Consider the following 26,427-nt stretch of genomic DNA (forward strand, 5'->3'; position numbering starts at 1 on the left):
CAGGTCGTGATCCCAGGGTCCTGGGATCGAGCCCTGCATCAGGCTCCCTGCTCAGCAGGAAGCCTGCTTCTCCCTCTCCCACTTCCCCTGCTTGTGTTCCCTCTCTCGCTATGTCTCTTTCTGTCAAATAAATAAATAAAATCTTTAAAAAAAAAAAGACTAATGAGTCACAGACCTGTACCCCTGAAATCAATAATACATTATATGTTAATTAATTGAATTGAAATTTTAAAAATCCAGAAAAAAAAAAAGAGTTGGACGCTTAACTTACTGAGCCACCCAGGCTAGGTTGGGTGCTGGTCTGATTCAAACTGAATTTTGTTCAAATAAACCCTTACAATGTGTTTTAAGCCTCAGTTCCTTTTTTTTTTTTTTTTTTTTTTGTTTCACAGAGAGAGAGTACAAGCCGAGGGAGCGGCAGGCAGAGAGAGAGGGAAAAGCAGGTTCCCCACTGAGCAGGGAGCCAGATGTGGGACTCAATCCCAGGACCCTGAAATCATGACCTGAGCTGAAGGCAGATGCTTAATTGACTGAGCCTCCCAGGCGTCCCCTCAAGTTTCTTTTTGAACATTGTGGGGTGTGGGCCGAAGAGAGGCAGCCACACAAGGGAAGCCTTTCTCGTGCCTGAGTCAGTCCTGAAAGGAAACATTCTCAGCCTCTGAAGATCTAGGGTCGGACCTGGCAGGACCTTAGCTCTGCCATTGGCCAAAGCAAGTCACATGACCACACCTGAAGTCAAAGCCATCATTCAGCCTACCTGCCCCGGTAAGCTTCTTTTTATTTGTGTTTTTCTGAAATGGGCACTCACGCTCGCGCATACATATACAATTCATATCCGTGAAATATTTCTGGAAGGACGTTAGAAACTGGTAATCATGTTTCCTTCTGGAAAGGGTGTCTGGGGATCAAGGAGAGACAAAGACCTACTTTTCAGTCCACAGTCTCTTGTTCTCTGTGAATATATAATTTCTGATAGTTCTTAACTTTTTATAGTGAAAAGAAAGTGATGAGCTTTTAAAAAACCGTGGCCAAGAGGGGCACCCAGCTGGCTCAGTGGGTAGAACATACAATTGTTGATCTCAGGATTGTCTCAGGATTGTAAGTCTGAGCCCTACATTGGGTGCAAGGATTACTTAAAAATAAAATCTAAAAAAAAAAAAAAAATCACAAAAATAAATAAAAACTATGGCCAGGGGGCGCCTGGGTGGCTCAGTGGGTTGGGCCGCTGCCTTCGGCTCAGGTCATGATCTCAGAGTCCTGGGATCGAGCCCCGCATCGGGCTCTCTGCTCAGCAGGGAGCCTGCTTCCTCCTCTCTCTGCCTGCCTCTCTGCCTGCTTGTGATCTCCCTGTCAAATAAATAAATAAAATCTTAAAAAACAAAAAACACAAAACAAAACAAAACTATGGCCAGGAGGTGAAGAGAAAAGCCCCCAACTCATCTACCCATTTTTCTGACATGGCAAACGGAGGCCTTCAGTGATAGGATTGGGGTGTTGTTGAGTGCCTTCTTGGTGGTGGTCTTGGGCACTGGAGTTCTCCTTTGAGCCTCAGTGTCCTCATCTTTAGATGGGGCTAGTAATAATGCCTACCTCAAAAAAATTAAAAACAAAAACAAAAAATAATAATGCCCACCTCTGGGGGTGGCTGTATGGATTCAGGGGTTTTGCTAATCCTTGGCTGTGTGATCTTGGACAAGTCACCTGGCCTCTCTGTGCCCTATACGGTTGCTGTACATTCACGGAGTTAATTTACAAGCCTTAGCATAGGGCCCACCCTGGGTAAGAACTCAGAACCCCCAGCCCTCACTGGTGTTGTGCAAAAGTCCTTGGCACAGGGCCCGCGGAAAGAAGTGATCACCTTAGTCAACACTTTCTCCCTTTCACCCTTGATCCCATTTAATCTCAAACACTATGCTATGTGGGGAGTGTGATCATTCAGGATTTATAGACTTGGAAACAGGTGCTCAGAAACATTGCTTGCCGCAGGTTTTATGGGAAGGAAAATGGCAAGATCAGAATTTGAACTCAGATCTGCCTGTCTCCAACTGGCCCCCTGCCACCCCCAAGTGCAAGTGCTACTCTGCTCTAAGCCTTTTACAGGGATTACTCACTAATCCCCACAACAGCCTCACAAAGTAGGTTCCCTGGAACCCGAGGCCCAGAGAAGTTTGTTGCTAGCTCAGGGGTCACACAGCCGGCAAATGATGGATCTGGGATCTGTACCAGGCTCTAGGCTCTGCACTGCCTCTTTGTAAGGTGGCAGATCCATAAATGATGCCCAGCGCCCTGAGGCCAACACAGTGCAGGGAGGAGGGAAGGGTTTGTCTGCCCCCTTCTTCTTTTTTTTTTTTTTTTTAAGATTTTATTTATTTATTTGACAGAGAGAGATCACAAGTAGGCAGAGAGGCAGGCAGAGAGAGAGAGAGGGAAGCAGGCTCCCTGCTGAGCAGAGAGCCCAATGCGGGGCTCGATCCCAGGACCCTGAGATCATGACCTGAGCCGAAGGCAGCGGCTTAACCCACTGAGCCACCCAGGCGCCCCTGTCTGCCCCCTTCTAACCTGTTCCCTAGAAATACCTGGGGAAGTTAGAGGGCGAGTTTAGTTTTACTGGCCATTATTAAGCTGTTGGCCCAATAATTCATTCTGTGTTCGGCCTGTGCTCGGTAGCCCTGGGGACACAATGGTCCTCAGGGCTGGCCCTGAGGAAAGGTGCGATCTGGGCAGTAGTCTGGGGCCTGGACCGCGGCCTAGCAGCCCCCTCTGCTGGAAGCATCCTGTAGTGCAGAGACCCATGTACGGCAGGAAAAGCCCCCGCGTTGAACCAGATTCTACTGAGCCCAGCTTTGGCCAACTTGTGTTTCTAAGACTTGATTCATTCGGTCATCCATTCAGCAAATACTTATTGAGCACGTACTTTGCACCAGGCTCTGTTCTAGTGCTAAAGACACAGCGCTGACAATACAGAGCCCTATCCATCCATCCTAACCCCATTTACAGTTTTCAGAAAATAGACACACTGAGAGGTTAAGTTCCTTGCCCAAGGCCTTCACAGCCAGTAAGGGCTGAAATCAAACCCAGAGCCCAGTTTTTAGCCATTACAATTATCTCGCCAGTAAAGTGATGAAATATCATAATATGACAACATTACATAAAATAATTTTAGGCCTTGAAAAGTTTTGTGAACAAGATCAAGCAGGGGAGGGGCGCCTGGGTGGCTCAGTGGGTTAAGCCTCTGCCTTCGGCCTAGGTCATGGTCTCAGGGTCTTGGGTTCGAGCCCCGCATCCGGCTCTCTGCTCAGCGAGGAGCCTGTTTCCCCCTCTCTTTGCCTGCCTCTCTGCCTACTTGTGATCTCTCTCTCTCTCTCTGTGTCAAATAAATAAAATCTTTAAAAAAAAAAAAAAAAGATCAAGCAGGGGAATGCGGTAGTGTTTTGGTGGGACAGTGTACTTTAGGAGGGGCAGTCGAGGAAGGCCTCTCGGAGGAAGCGGCCTTTGCGAAGCTCCCAGAGTAACGAATGGGATCTATGGGAAGAGAGGTCCAAGGAGAGGGCCCAGCCAAAGGAAAGACCCGGGGGCAGGCGCGGCAAGAAAGCCGTCGGTCCGGGATCCGAAGTTTCCAAGATTCCAGCTCCTCTGAAACTCGGCTTTTCAGACTCCAGCGCGCTGGTATCTTCCTCGGATTCGACGGCCCGACAGCCTACGGGTGCGTCCGCGACGCTTCTGCTATTGCCGCAGGGCCCCGGCCGCTGGGCGCCGGGCTGTGGGCGGGGTCGGTCTCACCTGCGGGGGTGGGGCTTCCGGCCGCCCCGCCCCTCGGAGGAGCGGCCGGCAGCTCAAAACCCGGGGCGCAGCTGGGAGCGGCGGGGCGTGCGCGGTGTGCGGACGCGGCCGGGTGAGTTGCGGCGGAGCGAGTCCCGGAGTCTCCCGCGCTCAGGTGGGCCCCCCCAAGTGCGGGGAGGGAGTTCCGGGGCCCGCGAGGATGGGGGCGGGGGCGGAGGGTGAGGGCTGGGCCCCGTGCGCCCTTTAGCCCGCTGGCTTGGCGACGGGGACGAGACTTGGGGCCCCTGGGGGCCCCCTGCCCCGCCCTGGGGCTCCCCTGGGGTCTGGAGGCCCAGCTGGGGCCGCGCCCCCTCCCCCAGGCGGAGGTAAACAGAAGCGAGGACGGGGCGGGGCCTGGGGAGAGGGAGGGGGCCCTTGTGACGGCCTGGCGGGGGAAGCGGGGGTGCGCGGGGCTGGGCTGGGCCAGGCCGGCTGGCCAGGGGTAAGATGTGTGGTTTAGGGGATGACCGTGCTGGGGGCCTCCTGCCTGCTAGTGTGGGAGTGGAGATGGTGCGTGTGAGAGCCGGTGTAGGAGGCTCAGGTGTGTGTGCGATGGTGTCAGACGGTGGGTACGGATGAGAAGGGCAGATGGACGGTCTGTGGAACCCTGCGCGGGTGCAGAGGGACTGTGGGAATGATGCGGAACTGTTTCAGAGATATGAACACGTGGGCGACCTCTGAGTGTGTGTCTAATACAGGACCGGGTGTATGGGAGGGAGGTGAACTGTTGTTTATGGGATTAGGTGCCTGACCCAGGGCTTGCGGGGCTGGGGCAGGCTGTGGGCCATGTGGGACCCGCATGGACTGGTCGGGTGTGCCTGTGATTAACACTATCAGCTGTGCGGTTGTGCATGTGTGAAAGGGAGTTGTTCTCGGGACTGAGTGTGGGCAAAATCATGTGAAAAATGGTTGGAGCGGTCAGAATGACTCTCCGTGAACTTGTGTGATCGAGACTTTGCGGGGCTTGTGAGTGACACTAAGTACCGTGTGCTACGCACACACATAGGTACATATATAGCGACAGAGACTGGCGTATGCACCCACATATACGTGGAGATTGGTGGCAAGTGAGAGCCTGAGGTCTAGAAAATCCATGGATTCTGTGGCTTTCTTACTGGGTGTCTCAGTATGAGACACATGAGGAGGTACCCAAAACTGCTTGTGGTGGCCTAGAGGGTATGTGCAGAAATTGTGGCTCTCCTCTGTGTGTCTCCACCACTGCGGGTGCCTGCCGTGGACACCCAGTTGGGACAGGACAGCTGAGTCCGAGTTGAGGAATCATTGGTACGCCCACATTTGGAGCTCTGTGTCTCTGCGTGCGTGCTGTGCGCAGGTGTGTGAATCCCTGGGTGGCCCGGCAAGGTGTTGGAGGAAGTGGGGAAGAAGGTGACAGGTCCACAGTGACTCCCAGGAGTGAGTGTGTGTGTGCGCACGTGCGTACGTATGTGCCCACTAGATGCACATCATGGAGAGTTAGGGACTTGAAGGACCGCCCGAGTGCGGGAGAGGCACACCTCATGGGGTTATGTGCAAGGCGACAGGCTGAATGGGAGTGATTTGGGATTTGGTTATCTTTTCAGTGATGAGAGGCACAGGTTTCGGTGTGTGTTGGCTTTTGTTCCTGAGACGAAAACAGACCTGTGTGTTGGGTTGTATTTCCAAGAGGAGAGTGTATATGTATCATTTCTAGATAAGTGTGTGTGTGTGTGTGTGTGTGTGTGCGCGCGCGCGCGCGCACGTGCGCGCATGCCCGTTAGTGTGCTGCATTAGGCTTTTTTTTTTTTTTTAAGATTTTATTTATTTGTCAGAGAGAGGAGAGTGAGCGAGCACAGGCAGACAGAATGGCAGGCAGAGGCAGAGGGAAAAGCAGGCTCCCCGCCAAGCAAGGAGCCCGATGTGGGACTCGATCCCAGGACGCTGGGATCATGACCCGAGCTGAAGGCAGCTGCTTAACCAACTGAGCCACCCAGGCGTCCCTGCATTAGGCTTTTTAAAAAAGATTTTATCTATTTATTAGAGAACAAGCCAGGGGAAGAGTAGAGGGAGAAGCAACTCCCCACTGAGCAGGGAGCCCAATGTGGGACTCGATCCGAGGACCTCAGGATCATGACGTGAGCCGAAGGCAAACGCTTAACCAACTGAGCCACCTCAGTTCCCTGGCATTAGGGTTTTTTAAAAAGCAAAAATGGATGTGTGGGACTGTGTTCAGTTTTATTTCTTGGAGGAGACAGGGCATGTCCAGAGTACGTCGTGTTTCTGAGAGGAGAATGTATACTACGTTCTATTTTTAAGAAGGGAGTGTGTGTATGAAGAGTTGTATTTCTGAGAGGGGAGCGTGTGAATGTGTGTGTGTGCATGAGTGTGGGCAGGTGTGTTTCTGAGAAAGTTTGTATAGATTGCACTGTATTTGAAAGAAGAAAAAGCATGTATTAGATTTCTGAGAGGAGACTGCGTGTGTCGCCTTGTGTATTTAAGAAGGGAGGGTGTGCGTGTGTTGGGGTCCATTTCTGGGATGGGAGTGTATGTGTGCGTGTCTATGTGTGTATGAGGGATCCAGAGGCACCACGAGGGGTCATTGACCTTGTCATCCACAGACAACCGCGTGAAGTGCCCCCCGTGAGACCCCCACCCGTTAGCATCGAGGCCTCAGACTCTGAGCTGTCCTATGGCTAGTGTGACATCCCTGAGCTGTGGCTGCCACACGTGTGTCCCAACTTGCCTTGGGCTGGCTGAGCCTGTCTGCAGTGGAGGGTGGAGCCCCTGTTCCCTTGGGATCTGTCAGCTCCTCAGGTCCCAGGAGCTGACACACGGGCCCCCCCACCTCCTGATCCCCCCAAACCTGGAGGACTCCTCTGCTTCCATCGTCCCAGCCCCTTGGCCCTCTCTTCCCGCCCCACCCCACCCCCAGTGGTCTGACTGGTTCCCAAGAAAAACACCCTAAGAATGAGCTCACGGAGAGGCTGCCCGCCTCCACACGCCCCGCCCCGCCCCGCACGCCCAGCAGAGGCGGGTGCCTCCAGTCCAGGTCACACGGCCGGGAGGTATTCTGGGGCCCTTGGGGTGGACAAGGCTGGCCAGGTGAGCCAAGGGCAGGTGGGAGGCCACGAGACCACTGTTTGCCCTCTTGGGGTTAGTTATGCATGGGGTTTCAGAGTTGCCTGCAGGGCAGGGCCCAGGGCTGAGGACCAGCAAAGTTAGACTAGAATGTTCCCAGTTGCCGCCTGGCTGGTATGGGTGTGGGACAGGGAGCTGGCCCTAGTGAGGAGGGGATGGAGACAGAGGGCTGGCTGAGCCGGCTGGACAGGGAGACAGTCAGGGAAGGGTCCTGATGGGTGGCCAGCCGGCTGGCCTGGCCCTGGCTGGCCTGGCCCTGGCCGTGATTCCCCAATCCCCTCCACCTCCCCCCCCCCCAGGAGCTGCAATGTCCGTACAGGTGGCAGCCCCTAGAAGCATGGGGCTGGGCCCAGAGCGCCTGAGCCCCGAGGAGCTGGTGCGGCAGACACGACAAGTGGTGCAGGGGTTGGAGGCCCTGAGGGCCGAGCACCATGGCCTGGCTAGACACCTGGCTGAGGCCCTGGCAGGACAGGGCCTGGTGGCTGGCTTGGAGCTCCTGGAAGAAAAGCAGCAGGTGGTGAGCCGTGCACTGGAGGCCATTGAGCTGGGACTGGGTGAGGCCCAGGTATGCGGGGGGCCTGCTCTCCAGCTATGGGGAGGGGGGAGGCTGGGAGGCTGGCAGGAGGCCGGGGGATGGAGGAGGCAGCGGGGGATGGAGGAGGCAGCTATGCGGTGGGACAAGCCTGGAGAGGGGGAGGCCTAGGGGAGCCAGGCGTGGGGAGAGGCTCTAGGCTGGGGTGGGGTTCCTGGGCAGCAGAAGGGGTCCTAGTGTGGTTCAGGAGCCCCTGAGCCGAATGGCATCCATCTGTAGAACTCTGGGTCCTGGGGAGACTTTGGGGTCACACGAGTAGACCATGAAGTGTCCCTACAGTAATTTGCATGCCTGGGTGAGAGCAGAAGGCTCCCTGGACAGGATTTGGGGCTTTTCCCCCAGGAGCTTCTGCACATCCTTGGAATCCCATGGAAGGGTCTCTGTAGGATCCAGGGGCTCCTGGAGCAGGGGTGCTCTGGGCTGGGCCAGGCCTCTAACCCCTGGGCCCCCACAGGTGCTGCTGGCCCTGTCAGCACACGTGGGCTCGCTGGAGGCGGAGAAGCAGCGGCTGCGAGCCCAGGCCCGGCGGCTGGCCCAGGAGAACGCGTGGCTGCGGGAGGAGCTGGAGGAGACACAGCGGCGGCTCCGGGCCAGTGAGGAGGCCGTGGCGCAGCTTGAGGAGGAGAAGAACCACCTCGAGTTCCTGGGGCAGCTGCGACAGTATGACCCGCCGGCGGAGAGCCAGGTGCCATGGGGGGCCGGAGGCGCTGGGGCCCTGCTTCCTCCCTAGACACCCCACAGACACCCCATCAGGACCCCCCATGGGCCCCCAGTGCCCCAGATCCTCCTTCCAAAGATCTGGACCCCTTGACAGACTTCCACAACCTCCAGACCTACTAGAATTTCCATAGAAGTCCCCCAGTTTCCACAAAGCCCCCAGATCTTCTCCCAAGCCCTCAGAACCACCACCACCCCCAGGCTCCTGACCCCTACCTCCCTCAAACCCTGAGATCCAGGACTCCGGTCTCTAAAGCAAACTCCCAGTCTCTTGACAGCCCCCCTTTCCTGCCCTCTGCAGCGGCCTGAATCCCCCCCTCGGCGAGACAGCCTGGCCTCCCTGTTCCCCAGTGAGGAGGAAGAGAGGAAAGGTGGGTGTGGGGGAGCCCACAGTTGCGGCGGGGGGGCACTCAGGCACAGGGGAGAGAGGCTGAGGCTGAGACCGTGAGACCCCGAGGTAGATGTCTGGGCAGGGGAGCAGGAGCATGAGGTCAAGTGGCTGGGTCAGGGCGGGTGACAGCTGAGTCTGGCAGCTAGGAAACCAAGCAAGGTGGCCACAGTGCCGCCGGCCAGGCTGACCCCATGTTCACATCCATCGCCTGGCTTCCCAATCTCAGAGCTCCAGTGGGGGCAGGCGGGGGGCATCATCCCAGGGGCCAGTGGGGCAGTGAGGCAGCTATAGTCCTGGGGTACGTGCTCCCTTTCATGGGGTAGGAAAGCTCAGATGCCAGCAGTGCCCTGATGCCTGGCCGCCCCCAGCAGGCTCGGAGGCAGTGGGGGCCGCGGCGGCTCAGCAGGGCGGCTACGAGATCCCTGCCCGCCTTCGGACCCTGCACAACCTTGTGATCCAGTACGCGGGCCAGGGCCGCTATGAGGTTGCAGTGCCACTGTGCCGCCAGGCCTTGGAGGACCTGGAGCGGAGCTCGGGCCACTGCCACCCCGACGTGGCCACCATGCTCAACATCCTGGCGCTGGTGTACCGGTGAGCCCATGGCCAGCGTGGACCTGTTGTTGGGGGGTGGGGGCTGGCGTCCTGCTCTGCCAGCACGGGGCACCTGGACTGGAGGGGAGGCAGGGACCTGGGGAAGCCACTGTGACCCAGGCGAGGAGTCAGAGAACATAGGCAAGACACCCCAAAAGAACGGGAAATAGCCCTGAGGTGGCTGGAGGTTTGCCAGCGAAGGGAGCCTCTGCTAGATTTGGAGGGTGTGGAGAACCCAACAAGGGACTGCGGAAGGGTGGCACCCCAGCATGGCCAACCCTCTCCATCCCTGGGCCTCCTCACAGGGACCAGAACAAGTACAAGGAGGCCACAGACCTTCTCCACGATGCCCTGCAGATCCGGGAGCAGACGCTGGGCCCTGAGCACCCTGCAGTGAGTGGGGGCCTGGGAAGGAGGGTAGTGGGGCCCTGCCTCCCCGCACCTTGACCTGCCTCCCCACACCTGACACCATCCCTGCAGGTGGCCGCCACCCTCAACAACCTGGCCGTGCTCTATGGGAAGCGGGGGCGTTACCGGGAGGCTGAGCCCCTGTGCCAGCGTGCCCTGGAGATCCGGGAGAAGGTACTACCCTCCCGGGTCCCGACCCTGGCCCACCCCTGCAGAGTCCCTTGTCCACCAGTCCTTCCTACTTGAACCTGATGTGCTCAGTTTGGTGGCTCTCGCCTTGTAACCCTGATCCCATGATGTCCTTCCCATCGGATACTGTGAGCCCCAGGTTTGAGCCCGGAGGACTCAATCTCACGACCCCCCCCACCCTTGACTTTTAGTGAACTCCCCTGATATTGACTCTGTTCTGCATCACCTCACATGCCCACAGCCGTCCTTCCAGTCCCATAGGACCACCCTGACCTCGATCTGATGAATCTCGTTTGTGTAACTTCTACCCTCCGGTCCACAACCTCCTGCAACTCTCCCCCTAGATCCTATGACCCTTTCCTCATGACCCCCCATTACCTCTGCCGGCATCACACGGCTCACCCATGCCCCCTGGCCCCCAGGTCCTGGGGAGCGACCACCCGGACGTAGCCAAGCAGCTCAACAACCTGGCCTTGCTGTGCCAGAACCAGGGCAAGTTCGAGGAGGTGGAGCAGCACTACGCCCGCGCCCTGAGCATCTACGAGGCCCTGGGTGGGCCCAACGACCCAAACGTGGCCAAGACCAAAAACAACCTGGTGAGGGCGCTGCGGGGCACAGGTACCTCTCAGCCCTGGGGGCTGCCTGCCACGGCCCGGGAGAGGCACCCACTGGCTCAAGCGATCCCCTAGAGCAGGGGTCTCCTAATACCTGGCTTCTGAGCCGGGCCCTGATCAGTGAGGTCGCCTGGCACATAGAGGACATGGAAGCCTCAGGAAACACGCAGGTTGGTGGGGCCAGAGAATGGTTCCAGAGGTTTATTGAGCGCTAGAGCCCCATCTCAGTCCTTGAGGGAAAGCACCATCCATTTCTTAAAGGACTCTAGGAGCTAAGTGCTCCTGTTGTCCCATTCTGCAAATAAACTGAGGCACAAAGGTTATGTCACTAGTCCATAGTGGAGCAGGAATTAGTCACCTGCCCCAGGTCACGAGGTTGGGGGGGAGGGGAGGATGTGCCCAGGGGAGCTCCAGATCTGAGCCTCGATCACCCACCCTCCCCACAGGCCTCGGCCTACCTGAAACAGAACAAGTACCAGCAAGCAGAAGAGCTGTACCGAGAGATCCTGAGCCGCGAGGACCTGCCTGTCCCTCTGGGTGAGCCCCCCACCCCGCCCCCGCCCCCCCAGGCGACTGCTCCGTGTCCCCACTGCACTCCCCCCCTCTGTTCCTAGGAGCTCCCAATGCAGGCACAGCTGGTGACGCCGAACAGGTGAGGAGGGAAGACGGGCTTGGTTTCCGCTCCTGGGGTGGGGACTGGAGGAGAAGGGGGCTGACTGGGGTCCTGGCACCCTCTCCAGACCCTTCGTCGGAGCAGCTCCTTCTCCAAGATCCGTGAGTCCCTAAGGCGTGGAAGCGAGAAGCTGGTCTCCCGTCTCCGGGGCGAGGGGATGGCAGGGGCAGCCGGGTGAGTGTCCGATCGGGGCAGCGAAGAGCCCCAACAGCTGGAGCTTCTGCAACCCACACTGCTCTGTCCTGTTCCAGAACTTTCCATGGTTCCCATCGCCTCTGTCAGTCACATCCAGCGCCAGGCAAGCCTTGCCTAGAGCGGGAGGCAGACGCTGTGGGCCTCACCCTTCCACCCTCTCCTTACAGGATGAAGAGAGCCCTGTCGCTCAACATGCTGAACATGGACGGTCCGAAGGCTGCGGGGACCCAGGTGAGGGGAGCTGGGGCAACAGTGGAGTAGGGAGCTGGGCTAGCAGGCCCAGAGGCAAGGGAGGAGGGGTATGCCTGGGCTGGTGTTGGAAGGGACCCGTGAAGAGGAGAATGGACAGGTCCTAGTTGGGCTAGAGCCCGAGGGACAGACAAGCAAGCTCCGGGGATGCTCAGCGGTGACCCTCATGGCACCCAGAGCAGAGCTAGGTCCTGCCCCGTGCCCACACCTCCCCTGTGCCTATCTGCAGGTCCCCCATCAGCACCTGAGCGAAACCACACGCACCCTCAGCACCAGCACCCAGGACCTGGGCCCCCACTGAAGGGGAAAGGACGACATGGCTGTAGCTTCTCAGGAAGAGTGGGGAAGGGGTGAAGGGCAGCCTTTCATCTCCCTGAGTTGCTCCCCACCTCTTAGAGGCTCCCCCTATATGGGATTCCCTCGCTCCTCCTGCAATTAAAGGCTATAGATTTGGAAGCCATAAATGTCAACCTGAGGTTTCCTGTAAGGCCCAGAGGTCACCTCTAGGCCGCTGGGCCTCAGGGCCAGGTGAAACCCCAGAGTCGCGCCACGCACTTCCCGGGCCCTGTGCCCACCTTGAGCTACAGCTGCTGCGCGATCTGCTCTATCCTCCGCAGCGTCTCCTCCGATTCCAGCTGCTCCAGGCTCAGCAGGGACAGGCCCAGCTGGTCTTCCTGGGGGGTGAGGGAAGAGGAGTCAGCTCCAGGGTGGGGCCGGACGGCGGGAGCACTTCCCCACAGGCCACCTGGGACCCCAGGGGCCAAGACTTGAGAGCCAGTAGCGACGGGGTGGCACGCACGGGGGCTATGGGGCGGGATGCTGGAGTCTAGAAACACTATCTAAGGAGGAACATGCCATCCCTGGAAGCAGAAGCTAGGCCTGAGGGAGGGAGAGGACAGCCAGCCAGTCTCCCACATGGAGGATGGGCGTGGCCGCTCCCCTGGGCAGGGCTGGGGCTTGGGACCTTCGTCGAGGACCGTCGCCTCGGAAGAGTAGAGGGAGGGAGGGTGGGCCCCTCCAGCTCACCCGGTGGAACGGCTGAGCCATCTGCCTCAGGAAGTACTTGGCGACCTGGACGCCCTCATCCACGGTCAGGTTGAGGTTGGCGTCCGTGAGGTGCTCCTGGATCCAGCGGGGCAGCTTCCCGCGCTTGTCGGCCCGGGCAAACCGCTGTCAGCAGGAGCGCGAGGGAGGGAGGGAAGACATGAGGCCCCTGGCCAAGGAGCCCGGGCCTCCTTCCCCATCTGGAAAGGGGGCAGAGGGCACAGCCCGGTAGGCCCACACTCCTGCACCCATACCTTGTCGGCAAAGACCATGAGGCCGTAGTCCGTCTTGCCACGGATGGCGCGACCCACACACTGGGCTGCGTGGCGCATGGCGTCGAAGGTGAGAAAGTCGTTCTCGCGGATCTGGAACTGGTCCCGAAGGTATTCCAGCCGCGCCTGCCCGCGAGAAGAGGGCGGAGCGGTCCCTCCTGCCCCTCCTGCACGCCACCCCAGTCCCAGGGGGAGGGCCCCAGAGCCCAACTGCCCCAGGGACCCACAGTGCTGCTCACCTTGAGAATGCGGCTCTGGGTATAGACGTACGGGACACCGAACATGATGACTGCGCGCCCATAGTGGTGCACTGGGGAGCAAGCACAGGGCAGGGGATAGGGTTACTGGGGGATGATCGGAGCAGCAGACCCCACGGGGCCCGGGTACTGGGACTGAGGAAGGGGGAGGTCCCTGCGTGAGCCCAGGCTGTGTGTGTGTTTGCTGGTGGTGGTGGTGGGGTCATCCCCTGTGGGAACAGAAACAGCCAGAGCTCCAGGCAGGCACCTTGGGAGGGGAGAGCCCGGTCTACTCACCGAAGTCAATTCCCTCAGACACTTTTCCCCGGGCCACTGACAGCAGGATGGCTCCACGGCCATTCTCACAGGCCTGGGGAAGGGAGGCCGAGACAGGAGACAAGTCCCCTCAGAACTGCCTCCCCGGGGCCCCCTGCGTGCAGTCTCCCGGCACCTCCTGCCCCTCTGCCCACCTCCTGGTACTTCTCCAGGGCGACACTGGTCTCGGCCCCATCCTGCGTCTCAATGAAGAGCAGCTTATTCCTCTGGATGTTTTCAAGAATGCCCTAGGGGAGGACAACAGGCAGGTCAGGCTGCAGGTTGGCGGAAAGTGGACTAAGGGCACAGGCGTCCTGGCTCGGCTCAACTCTGCCCAGATCCCCGTGCAGCCGACTACCTCTCTCCCCGGGCCCCGGCGGCCGGCAGACTCGGGGGTGGGGTCGGGGGGTGGCTGCTGGCTGGCCTCACTCCTGGTGGGAAGCTGTGATTCCAGGCATGGAACCCCATCTTCTGGACAAGTGGGGCAGGCATATGGCCCAAGCCGATGAAGTGGGACCCTCCACCCACCCCTCTGGTACTTAGTGGAGGAGCCAACGTAGGCCAGGGGGAGCCGGACTGGGGCTGCCCAGAGACTTCCATGACCCCTGCACTAGCTCTGCGAGTGATCAAGGACAGACGCAGGGACGGAACGGAGGGTCCAGAAACACACCTCCACACAGATGGCTCACCTGCACCCCTGGGCGGGGGAGGTGGCGAGTGCTTTCTAGGGAACTGGGCTGCAATGACTGGAGCTTCATAGAGGCAGAGAAAGAACCTTGACCCTGACCTTACATCACACACAAAGATGTGAGGTACCTCACAGACCCAGATGTGAAAGCTAACACTACCCGGCTTCTAGAAGAAACACAGGACGTGATCTTCAGGAGCCTGGGGTAGGCAGAGTTCTCTTAAATAGGACACACAAGACTCAAGATGCAGACCTGGATGGCCACCAGCCACCTTTCCCATGTTGTGGAAAGCACCCCGCTGAGGACGAGACCGATGTCTCGACCGAGTGGACAAGGCTTCCCTGCCCCGTTCCCTGGAGTGTGGGTTACCCTAGAGGCATCTGCTTCCACCACCCGAGAGCTGGGCTGTGGTGCAGAAGCAGAGAGCTCACAGCAGCTATCACACCCCCATCCTGCCGGCCATCCCGGGGCCTGGCTGTGGTGAGCCCCACTTCCAGAACACTCCATGACCTCACTCCTGCGCTGTCCCACAGGGGCTGGATGTGGGGGGAAGAGGGAACTAGGGTACATTACACCGTTTGTTCTTTGAACTGTGTTTCATACACTGTCCTGTCCCCTATGATACGCGTCACCACTTACAACACGAGACCAACGAGGAAGACAGCCAAGAGCTGAAGAGAGGGGCCTTTCCCGGGCAGCAGGCAGCTGGGCATACCTGCTCATACCAGGAGGCCACGGTGCTCTCCATGTACTGGTAGCTGGTGAAGAAGGCCACGATGCCATCAGGGACCACGGCAGACATCTCCAGCAGGAGGTTCCCATAGTTCCGGATCACCGCTGGTTGGCAGGGGGTGGTCAGAGGTTGTGCACGGGTCCTGCTCCCCCTCCCTTGTCAGAGCTCTCCTAGCTAATGCCCCGTCTTGAACTCAGGGTTCCCAAAAAATGCCACTGAGGCCACCTGGAGGTGGAGGGCTCCACACCTCCAGAAGGCTCTTCACACACATTCCCCGTCTCTTCCCAGGCCCTTGGGAGGACTGCGCCCCCCACCCCTGACCCCAGAGTTAGGTGTGGCCATGTGACTTGCGATGGCCAACGGAAGGGGCATGGAAGGGGCCGTGGGTCACTTCCGGGTGAACGCCTTCACGAGGCAGAACACCATTACCAGGACCCTTCCCGTCACATGTCACCCCCACAGGGGCGTGTCCAGTGGGGCAGGTTCCCAGGGTGAGGAGACACGGGGCAGGCCCCCGCCAACCCACAGTGGTGCATACCGTGAGCAAGACGTGACCACAGCGCTAAGCGGCTTGGACTTCGGGCGATTTGTTACCACGGCCTGAGACCCCCAATACACCTGCCCCGGGGAACCCGTGAAGCCGCCCCATGAGCAGCGTACCGATATCCTCCCGGGTCTCAAATTTGGAGCTGATGGCCACCTGGTCGTTGCCACGACCGATGATCTGCAGAGAGCAAGAGATGTCCGGGTAAGCAACCAGCAGCAACCACCCCAACCGGCTGGCGGCCTGCTGATGCAGGGCTCGGCTTTGCATGGACATGGCGCCCATGAGTGAACCCTCGGCTCCCTTGTCACCCGCACAGCACGGATGGATGACCTCAGACCTGGAGAAGGTGAGCTGCCCGCCGCGGGTCACGTGGCAAGTCAACAGCAGCGGCAGAACCGACCCCGTCTGCCCGCGCCGCTGACCAGCAAGTCCATCCCGCCAGCCCCAGCCCCCGGGGCCACACGGTTCCCGCAGGACGTGTCTCCCCATGAGCTCACCAGCTACCAGGCACGGGGCACCCCCCAGCACGCCCCGCCGACCTCCACAGACCACGAGGCAGGACGTGGCCATCACTAGTCTTCAACCCCCAAAGGCGATCCCAAAAGCTGAGCAACTCCAGAAACTCCTGGTACTTAACTCTGGTGCTAACTCCTGTGGTCGAGACCCCTGCCATCACCTGAGTCCACTCAGGGTCCTGGCTGACCTCCCTCCATCTGCCAGCTTAAAACACGCTCCTGCCAAACCAGGACTTTCCCTGGCGGGAGCTGCCCCAACCCCACTGCAAATGTCACACCCCACACAGCACTGGCTTGGTTTTAAAGTCTGGGAAATTCTCACTTCTAGAATACAACTGGCCCAAGGAATTCAGAAAAGGGACTGAGGGCCCACGTTATGAAGCCTGTTTTACAAAGGAGACTGAGACAAAGCAGAAGGGTCATCATCAAGGTCACGGCCAGAGGACAAACTAGGCAGAGCCCACATTAACCAAGATGTTGACCGAGCGCCCACCGGCACCAGGCCCTGGGCCATGTAAGCCGCTCTCTATCCCCTCAACCACCCCGGGAGGTCAGGGAGGAAGCACTCCCACTTTACAGATTAGAAACTGAGGCCTGGGGAATCACACCCCCAGAGAGAAGTCACATCAAGCCCAGATCTGCCTGAACCCAGAGTCTGTGCCCTCAGCTGTAAAACCCTCCTGCCCGAACAGCAGGGGAAAGAGAGGGAGGAATGGTGGCCCACCGCCCCTGGCCCAGCACCCACCCTCTCCCACGCACCATGGGGCAGAGGCAGACCCGGGCCAGTGTCATGGTGAAGGTTGCCATGGTGACAGGGTGGAAGTCCAGAATCTTGGGGTAGATGTCCAGCGGGGACAGCGTCTGTTGTAGGGATAGTAGGAGGGATCTTAGCAGAACTGGGCAGAAACCGGGAGCCCCACAATGGAGGGCTGGGGACTGGGGGCGGAGAAGGGGCCTCACCCCCGATGTGATGATCACTGACTGGAAGCGCTCGAACACGGGTTTGATGGCCAGTGAGGCGTCCATGCAGCTGCAGAAAGCGGACGGGGGTGGTGAGGACCACTCTGGGGCCCCCTTGGTCTGTTCACGCCCCCACACTGGGGTCGGGTCTCACCTGAAGTGCAGGATGGGGTTGGCAATGGTGGGGGTCCTGTCATCAAAGGGCTCAATGATGATGGTGAAACCTACAAGCAGGTGAGACTCTTGGTCACCGGTCACTGCCACACCCACCCGGCCACTCTCTCCTGCCCCATTAGTGACTGGGACCAGCCACTGGTTCCTCAAGCTTAAAACCCAGGCGTCGGGAGTCCACAGTACACCCCAACCTGCCCACTTCTCCCAGGGCCGACACCTACCCAGGAGTGTCACAAGCAGAGGGCACCAAAGGTTCCCTCCTCAGAGTCTCCTGGGGGCCACAGGAACCCACACCCCCACTCAAGCCTAAGCCTGGAGCCTTCCCCCATGATCCTTGTCTCTAAACCATCAGGAAGGTTGGCTCTGCCTCCAAAGCTTATCTGTGATCTGACCACTCTCCCCACCCCTCCCCCACCATCACCTCTAGCCTGGACTATTGTAGTCACCTCCCTGGGCTTCCAGCTCCCACCTGTGCTCCCTTCCCAGCAGCCAGAGGGACCCTGTGAAATCCTGAGTCAGATTACATCCCTGCCCTGCTCAGAGGCCTTGCACAGCTCCCCAGGCCCCTTCCAGAGTCCAAGATTGTCTTTGAGACCCTGCCGTGCTGACCTCATTTCCTCCTGTCTCACAGGCTGCCTCCTGCCTAACTTTCCAAAAACCATCAGGCTCACTCCACCCCAGGGCCTTTGCACTGGCTGGCCCCACAGCCTGAAAAGGTTCCCAAGGCAACTGGTTCCATCTGGTCATTTGGAACTCAGCTCAAATGTCAGCGCCTCAGGCTTCCTTGGCCACTGCAGGCATGCTCCAACATGGCAACATTTTTGTTTCTTATGAAAACTGTCTCTTTCTGGAATTATCTTTCTTTTTTGTTTGAGTCTCTATTACCTGTCCTCCCCTCTGCAATGTAAGTTCCAAGAGATCAGGAATGAGATGCCTCTTGGTTCCTGACACTTCCTCAGTGTAAGGCCTGGCCCGTTTTTTGGGGAAAAAAAAAAAAAAAGTGAATGAGGGGTGCCTGGGTGGCTCAGTGGGTTAAAGCCTCTGCCCTCAGCTCAGGTCATGATCTCAGGGTCCTGGGATCAAGCCCTGCATCAGGCTCTCTGCTCAGCAGGGAGCCTGCTTCCCCCTCTCTCTCTGCCTACTTGTGACCTCTGTCTGCCAAATAAATAAATAAAATCTTAAAAAAAAAAAAGGTGAATGAATGAATTCATATATTCAACTTCACTTAATTAAAAAAAAAAAATGGCGCCTGAGTGGCTCAGTCATTAAGTGTCTGCCTTTGGCTTAGGTCATGATCTCAGGGTCCTGGGATCAAGCACTACATCGGGCTCCCTTCTAGGCAGGAAGCCTGCTTCTCCCCCTCCCACTCCCCCTGCTTGTGTTCCCTCACTCACTGTCTCTGTCAAATAAATAAATAAAATCTTAAACAAACAAACAAAAAGTCCTCTGTGCCCTGTCCTGTACTGGTGACACAGTGGGAACCAAGATAGCTCTGGACCTGCCCTCCCCAGGCTCACAGTCTAATGATGGAGGCACAGTCCTGTCCCCAGAGTGACCACTCAGAGTAGACAGGGCTGGGACAGGGAAGCCAGAAGGAAGGGGGCTTGACCCAGCCTGGGGGTCAGGGAGGGCTTCCTGGAAGAGGGAACATCTCTAACAAGCCAAGCCTGAAGGAGCAGGAGATAACAGGGGGCTGAGGAATACTGGGATAGATGTCCCAGGTAAAACAGTGTGAGGCGTTGGTGGTTGGGGAAGTGGGGAGGAGAGGAGAAAGCCAATCCCAAAAGGAAGATGGGGTGGGACAGGGGGCTGGACACAGAAGGAAGCTTCTAGTGGGACTTGCTGCTGACAGGTCCTGGGTTTGGGGGGATAGCCTCTCCATCCTCTGGGCTGGTGCAGCGTGTCAAGAGGCCTGACCTGGTTTCCGGGATACAGCAGTAATCCCTGGGGATCAGACTGAGCCCTTGGCCAGCTTAACGATGAGGAAGGGGAGGGAGGGCTGACCAGTAAAGCCTCGGGAACACTTCCCCTCTCCCTGGCAAGCTGGACACCCGAGCACTGCTCCCCACCCCAGGCACCGGGTCCTACCCCTCTCTCCAGCTCCTCTGTCCACCCATCCTGCCCCAGGTCCCTGCCTTGCTCAGAACCTCCCACGGCTCCCCACTTTCTGGGAGTAGAAGGGCCAACTCCTTACCAGACCGTACAGGGTGAGTGACAGCCCAGAGCTTCTCTGGCCTCACCCCCCACCCTACACCACTCTGCAGCCAGAGGGAGCCTCTGAAAATACAAATCTAAGCACGAGGCTTGGCGAACTCAAGACCTATCAGTGGAACCGCCCTACACTGGGAACAAAGCCCAAACTCCTGAGCCCAAACCTACAAGGTTCTGAGCGTCCCAGCCCCACAGACAAGCCTCTGGTGTCCGCGGGGATCCTCATTCTGGCTGCTGGGGGGCCTGGCACAGGCAGAAGATGAGCTTACCTTTGGCATAAGTGCTGACGAGGGTGGCGAAGTTAGCCAGAAGGGTGAGGGGAGAGAAGTCGGCGAGGTCAGCGATCTCCAGGGTGTGCAGGAGGGAGCGGAGACGTTCGGCACAGAATCTGGTGCGGGAGGCCTGATGGCGTCAGGGGGGCAACGGAGTGCCAACGGGACAGTGACCCCCTCCGCCACCATCAGCGTGCGGTCACGCATGCCACCCCATGCGACTAGGTGGTTGCTGAGGACAGAGGCTGGGGCTGTGTCAGTCACCCGTGTCTCCACACTCTACACCTGCACACATACACCAGTGATCAGACCCTCCAAGCACATGGTCCCACGATCTCATGCACGTTCTTGGTCCAAAGAGGAGACCCACAGCCACACCGAGCATCCCAGTCCTGCACGGCCACACACACACACCCACGGCCGCTCCCACTGTCAGTCACACGTGGCCACCCTGATGACACACAGAGCGTCAGAGTCCCACAGACTCACAGAGGACAACCCCACCCACCCTCACGCGTGTGCACGCACACACAGCCACTTGGTCACAAACACCGACAGTCAGGCTTGACGCTGTCACCCAAGGGCAGGTCATGGGGCATGGCGCCAGGCCGATGGTCAGAGTTTTAGAACCGGCCTCCAAACATCACGGCTTCAAGTCTGACTTCTTGATGCTCTCGACCCTGGCTGGATCAGGCAGCCCCTGGGGCCTCCCCCAACCCAGCCAGGCCCACTCAGGGTTGTCCCAGTCCCAGTCCAGGGACGGGTCTCCCTGGGGGGCCCTGAGCCCCAGGAGGGCAGGGCCGGCACTGCCATGGTCACAGGGCAAAGGCCCTGGCACAGAGCAGGCACTCGGGGAACATGACTGGCTAGGAGCCCATCTCTGCCTTCATGAGTCTCTCATGAAGAGGAACAGACAATGCCACAACAAGGGCCATCCCACTCCCCGAGATGCAGGGCAGCCAGGGCCTTCGGAGCCCTATAGACCTGGCTTCACGCACCTCCCCCATGAGATGCTGTGTGACCCTGGCTAATAGCTTGCTGTCTCTAGGCCACACTGTCCTCGTGTGCAGCCAGGGACGCTGTACTGAGAGCCCCCGAGATACAGTACCTCAAGTGGTTAGCTCATTGCTGGGGGTCAAGATGGGGAGTTATTTCTATCATGGCTTTCTCATGTAACCCCCACAGAAACCAGAGTAAAGGTGACCACTCCATTCCCATGCAACAGAGGAGGAAACTGAGGTTCAGAGAAGACCCATGACTTATCCAAAATAGCAGAGGAAGAGGACAGAAGGCCCCACCCCACTCCCAGGTCTACGCTCTGCTTATCTGGCGCTGGAGAGGCTGACCCACCCCACCGTCTGCCCGGTGGGGGCATTCCTGGCCTCAGGCTTCCGGGGCACAAAGAGAAGCACTGGCAGGAGACTGGGGTGCAAGGGATCCATAGCACCTCTCCCCCTGAAGCTCCCACCGTGCTGGGTTCTTGTCTGGGTCCCCCCTCCAGGGCCTCTCCCTCCCCGGCTACCCCTTGGTCTGACGGCCCTCACACAGGCTCCTTCTATCTGGATCCCTGACTCCCGACACGGGCACAACGTGGCAGCTCAGGCCCAGAGGCTGAGGTTCGGGGGGGGGGGCCCAGGGTCTGCCCTCCCAGCCCACCCCCACCTCCAGCCGCGTGGGGCCACACCTGAGGGGCTTGCGCTGGATGCACACGCGCTGGGCCAGGCCGCTGAGGAAGGCTGGGGGGCTCTCCTGCACCACGTGCTGGACCCGCAGCCGCCACTTGACATACTCCAGCAGCCGCCGCAGGAAGCCCAGGAAGTGCTCGGCTGTGCGGATGGAGCCCGGTACAGCCTCTGCGGGAAGAAGGCATCAGCCACCCTTGCGGCTGGGAGCGGGCCGGGTGAGGGGGGCTGTGGGTGGCAGCAGGGAGCCGGGGCTCACCCTGTAGCACCTCGTCGGGAAGCACGGGGTTGGCCAGGTGGGCGTCAGTCTCCCGTGCCGCACTGGCCTCCCGCAGCCCCTCCACCAGGCGGCGGTACTCCTCCCGCAGCCGCTGCTCATCTGTCTCCTTGATCCTGCGGGCAAGGGGGTTCAGGCAGGGGATCTGTGGGGGATGCAGGGACAGGGCAGCTGGTCCTGGGGCCATGCTGGCCAGAAGGGGGTTCCTGGGAGAGGCACAGGTCGCACGGCAGGGGCAGGGGCGGGATGCGGAGCCTCCACCTGAGCACCGTCTTCTGCAAGGTCTCCAGGTTGCCCTGGCAGCGGTCCAGGGTCCGACGGGTGAGGTTGACGCTCATGGAGTCGATGCAGACATTGTCTGGGGAAGACAGGGGAGGGACCCGGGCTCAGTCAGGCTGCTGGAGCCGCGGCAGAGGGGCCGGTGCCCACATGCGTCCCCGTGCGCCCTGCTCCTGCCTCACCGATGTTGTGGGCCTCGTCGAAGACCACGACGGCCTTGCGGGCCAGCTCCTTGGACACCAGCTCTGCAATCTTGGGGTCCAAGAGGTAATGGTAGCTATAAACCACCACGTTGGCGTGCAGGATCTGGGGGCCGAGGAGGGCAGGGTTAGCCCAGCCCATGTGAGGTGTGCACACTACCCCACCACCCCTCGCCCTGTACCCCCACTGGTCCCACTCTCACAGGCCCGCAGAGGCCTGGTGAGACAGACATGGGCAAGGGACAGAGAGAAGCTAATGGACAGAGACAGACGGACATGCAGGCGAGCTGACGGGCTACCCCGCACTGCTGCCCCCCTCTGCTCGGCCCCCAGCAGCCTCCTCACCGAATACCGGGCAAGGAAGTAGGGGCACCAGCCCTGGCGCCGCCCCAAGGCCTTCAGGTCATCCAGGTTGTAGATCCCAGCGGGGAGAGGCACCTGGCGCCCATGGACATCAAACTCCTGGGGCAAGAGGGTACGCGGGGTCAGGGAGGCCGGCTACTACAGTCAACCCGGTCTTCCTCCCTCGGCCCGGCCAGCAGGCACCTCGTAGAAGCGGCAGTGGGGCAGGCTGGGGTCCTGCTGGTACTGCGCCCGCACGTACGAGGCCGTGAGGCTGTGACATTTCCCGTCGACGTCTTTCCCAAAGCGCAGGGGCATCACCTGGAGGCGGGGTGGGAGAGGACGCAGCTTAGCACCAAGGTGTTCAACCACTCCTCAAACCTGGGGCTCTATGCCTGCCAACAAGGTGGGACGGGGTTGGGGGGTGGTGCTGGCCTGTTCCATCTACGGTGAGAATGAGGAATTCTGGGGGAAACTTAAATTGCAACGGTTTCATTATTAAAGAGTTAAGACACCGGGGAGACCTTAACCACAGTGGGTGTAACAGCAGTGCGACTGTTAGACTCTTACACTGAGCTCAGGGTTGTGAGTTCCAGCCCTGTGTCTGGTACGGCAAGGAGACTCTAGTTCATAACACCATATTGCATATTTCCAAGCTCCTGTGAGAGATCTTAAAAGTTCTCATTACAAGAAAAAAATTTTCTGTGACTGTGTAAAGTGATAGATATTAACTAGACTTACCACGGTGATTATTTTGCAATATACACAAATACCGACTCATTACATGGTACACCTGAAACTAAAGCTATATGTCAATTTTACCTTGATTTAAAAAATCATCTCACCACGGGGAGCCTGGGTGGCTCAGTGGGTTAAAGCCTCTGCCTTCGGTTCAGGTCATGATCCCAGGGTCCTGGGATCGAGCCCCGCATCGGGCTCTCTGCTCAGCAGGGGAGCCTGCTTCCTCCTCTCTCTCTCTGCCTGCCTCTCTGCTTACTTGTGATCTCTGTCTGTCAAATAAATAAATAAACAAAATCTTTAAAAAAAAAATCATCTCACCTAATCTTTCTTTTAACTATTTTTAAAGATTTTATTTATTTATTTGACAGAGAGAGATCACAAGTAGGCAGAGAGAGAGAGAGGGAAGCAGGCTCCCTGCTGAGCAGAGAGCCCGATGCGGGACTCGATCCCAGGACCCTGAGATCATGACCTGAGCCGAAGGCAGCGGCTTAACCCACTGAGCCACCCAGGCGCCCCTCTTTCTTTTAATTATTGAGATATAATGGACATATAATACTATTAGTTTCAGGTGTACAACATAATAATTTGATACTTGTAAATACCGCAAAATGACCATCACAAAAAGCCTAATTAATATCCATCACCCCACAGTTACAATTTTTCTTTTTTACTTTCTCGGTTTTTTTAAAGTAAACTCTACACCCAACGTGGGGCTTGAACTCATGACCTGGAGATGAAGCATCGCCTGCTCTACTGACTGAGCCAGCCAGGCACCCCTCTTAGTGACTTTCAAATATACAGCACAGTATTATTAATTCCAGTCACCACGCTGTCAGTTACATCCCTGTGACCTGCTTGCTTAATAACTGGCAGTTTGTACATTTGACCCCCTTCGCCCATCTCACCCCCGCTCTCCCCCCTTGCCCAATCTTATCAACTGTATAAAGCTGGTAATTAATGAGCCCTGTTTTACAGAAAAGAAGACTGAAGCCCCACTATAAAAAATCACCTTTCCAAGAATACGTGACTATTAGATTTCCGAGCCAGGAAACCTGGCCTGCTAGACTCCAGGAACAGCCTTTTTTAACCTCTCCCAGGCTGGGGAGGTGTGTTTGTCTGGGCCACCCCACCAGGAGTCAGAGTTTGACATGTGACAAGTCCGCAAGTGGTCCCTGCCTGCTGCCCTGAGGGGTCTGGTTTGCGGATCTAGGACCCCGGTCAGATGGAGGTTTTCTCAACCCTGAGGCTCGGGGCAAGGGGAGAAAGGGGTACACACCTCAGGATGAATACACAGGTTCTTCCGGGAGCTCAGAGCCAGCCCCAAAAACGGCAGCTTCTCACCCTCCTGCTTCTCATAGAAGCTGAGCAACTTTCGCAGCTCTTCGATCACCTGTTCCGTGGAGGACAGAGGGAGACTCGGGCGTAAGACCCTGCCCAGCCTGGCCCAGCCCCTTCCCCAGCTTCCCCAACACCCCCCAAAGCTTGAGGGCAACCAACAGGGGGACCAGCAAGTCCTGCAGGACTGGGGGAGCCCCAAGACTGACCCTGGCTCACCTTCTCAATCTCAGGCACAGTCCTCGAGCAGTAGATGAGCTTCGTCACCTCCAGTGGATACGCCTGCCAGTGACAATGGACTCAGCCCCCATTGGACCCCTTCCCTCTGCCCCCCTCCCCGGCCCCAGGGGTCACTTACCCTCTGGTATGCCATGATCAGGGCCAACAGGGACACTGTCTTCCCAGTGCCTGAGGGCATCTCCAGGACGCCATGACCCTGAATGTTGAGAGGAAAGACAGAACTTCAGGGACACAAACTCTGGGGATCACTCCCGGCATGCCACCATCTTGAAATATCAGGACAACAGCAATTAAAAGTCCAGGCCCTGGGGCCAGTAGGTTTGAACCCCACTTTGCCACCTCTTTGTTGAGTGGTCTTAGGCAAGTGTCTTCACCCATGTGGCCTCAGTATCCTCAACTCTAAAATGGGCCTGGGGGCACCTGGCTGGCTCAGCTCGGAAGAGCATGTCACTATTGATCTCAGGATTGCAAGTTCAAGCCCCACACAGGGTACACCGATTACTTTAAACACACACACACACACACACACACACACACAATCTTTAAAAAAATAAATAAAATGGGCCTAATAAGCACTTCTTCAGATCACGACTGAGGATTAATGAGAAACTGAGGGTTAAATATTTAGCATGGTAACTGATATGCAGCGACCCACTTTTTCTTTTAATTTAGCAAACACTTCCACAGCACCTACTCTGTGCCTGGCACCCCTTCTAAGTGTCTTACTTATATCCAGGTTTCTCCATCTAGGCTCCACTGACATATGGGGGGGGGGCGCTGTCCCCTGCACTGCAGAATGCTTAGCAGCACCGGTGGCCTCTACATACCAGATGCCCACTAGTACTAGTATGACAAGCAGGAATGTCTCTGGACTGCCTCTGGGGGTCAAAATCATCCCCAGTTAAGAACTGCTGCCTTACTTACTGAATTAACTCCCATAACCTTCACGTGAACCTCTGAGGGTAAGCAATGGTATTAAGCCCATTCTACAGAGGTGAAAGCTGTGAAACAGGGAGATGAAGGGATTCGCCCAAAGGCACACAACTGTGGGTCTAGGATTCCAACCCAGAGAGCCGGGTCCAAAGCAACGCAGCGTCTGATAAACGTTAGGTGCTGCTGTTTTAGGTAACAGGAGCTTTAGGAGCGCCAGCTTCCCAAGGACCTCACATTCCTAAAACCCTGAGGTCCAGCAATCTCCGTGCTTAGACCCGCGGGCCGTAGTGCACCTGCCGGGTGGGAAAGGCTGGGTCGGGCCCACCCACCTTGGCGTCCAGCGTGCGCTTGAGCTCCAGCATGTAGGAGAACTGCTCCGGGTAGATGTAGTCGTAAGGGAAGTGGACCAGCAGCCCGTCCACGTTGAGCCTGGCGGCAAGGGGCGACCGGCTCAGTCCCCCGCCCCCACAGCCCCTCTCCAGCCCCCACAGTCCTCTGCCGTCCGGCCGAGAGGGGTTACCTGCCGGCGCCGGTTCCCTCCTAGTGTCCCTCCCAGTTCCCCGGGAGCCTCGGGTCCCTTCGGCATCTCCTCGCTGACCATCCCGGTTACCGCCCCGCAGGTCCCCGCAGCTCTCCTTGCCCCACTCCTCCGGCACCCCCTCCCCCCGCCCGGGCCCCGGGCGCGCCCACTAGTCCCCCCATCTTTCAGACCCCACCCCCACCCCCAAGGCCATTCGCGAGCAGCGCACGCAGGACCCCTTCTCACTTCATGGCGCCGGCCGCCGAGAAAAGCGGCGTCGACCCGCCTCCCTCATAAATATTCAGGACGCAGGATCGGTGGGGAACCCTCCAGGTGCCGCTCCACCTTTCTCAGGACT

General features: G+C 58.2%; 2 protein-coding genes across 9 annotated transcripts; one reads left to right on the forward strand and one right to left on the reverse strand.

Annotated features, from left to right (window-relative positions):
- The first annotated feature begins 3,813 nt into the window (after positions 1-3,813).
- Positions 3,814-12,012, forward strand: KLC3 (kinesin light chain 3). 3 transcript variants are annotated; one of them, XM_047711822.1, is made up of 13 exons: positions 3,814-3,934; positions 7,233-7,498; positions 7,980-8,210; positions 8,544-8,613; positions 9,005-9,224; positions 9,530-9,617; positions 9,705-9,806; positions 10,244-10,417; positions 10,882-10,972; positions 11,050-11,087; positions 11,176-11,282; positions 11,471-11,534; positions 11,782-12,012. In XM_047711822.1, the coding sequence occupies exons 2-13, from the start codon at positions 7,241-7,243 to the stop codon at positions 11,851-11,853; spliced, it is 1,515 nt and encodes a 504-aa protein (XP_047567778.1). In that variant the 5' UTR covers positions 3,814-3,934; positions 7,233-7,240; the 3' UTR covers positions 11,854-12,012. The 3 variants fall into 3 exon arrangements, with proteins under 3 accessions (XP_047567778.1, XP_047567776.1, XP_047567777.1); XM_047711820.1 differs by having other exon boundaries at positions 3,851-3,934; positions 7,253-7,498; XM_047711821.1 differs by lacking the exon at positions 3,814-3,934 and adding an exon at positions 6,694-6,897.
- ERCC2 (ERCC excision repair 2, TFIIH core complex helicase subunit) lies at positions 11,276-26,427 on the reverse strand. Of its 6 annotated transcripts, none has more exons than XM_047711816.1 (24): positions 26,316-26,427; positions 25,879-25,978; positions 24,735-24,812; positions 24,596-24,658; positions 24,318-24,431; positions 22,505-22,621; positions 22,304-22,420; positions 21,941-22,064; positions 21,741-21,837; positions 21,462-21,595; positions 21,205-21,373; positions 19,518-19,636; positions 17,018-17,087; positions 16,864-16,933; positions 16,663-16,764; positions 15,502-15,565; positions 14,824-14,945; positions 13,575-13,667; positions 13,402-13,474; positions 13,108-13,178; positions 12,851-12,994; positions 12,579-12,722; positions 12,128-12,226; positions 11,276-11,630 (listed from the first exon to the last, which is right to left on the reverse strand). In XM_047711816.1, exons 1-23 carry the CDS (start codon positions 26,318-26,320, stop codon positions 12,134-12,136), a joined length of 2,283 nt encoding a protein of 760 aa, XP_047567772.1. In that variant the 5' UTR covers positions 26,321-26,427; the 3' UTR covers positions 11,276-11,630; positions 12,128-12,133. The 6 variants fall into 6 exon arrangements, with proteins under 6 accessions (XP_047567772.1, XP_047567775.1, XP_047567774.1 ...); XM_047711819.1 differs by having other exon boundaries at positions 26,299-26,317; XM_047711818.1 differs by lacking the exon at positions 26,316-26,427 and adding an exon at positions 26,272-26,289.

This window comes from Lutra lutra, chromosome 17 (assembly GCF_902655055.1).
Source record: "Lutra lutra chromosome 17, mLutLut1.2, whole genome shotgun sequence".
NCBI classification, from domain to species: Eukaryota; Metazoa; Chordata; class Mammalia; order Carnivora; family Mustelidae; genus Lutra; species Lutra lutra.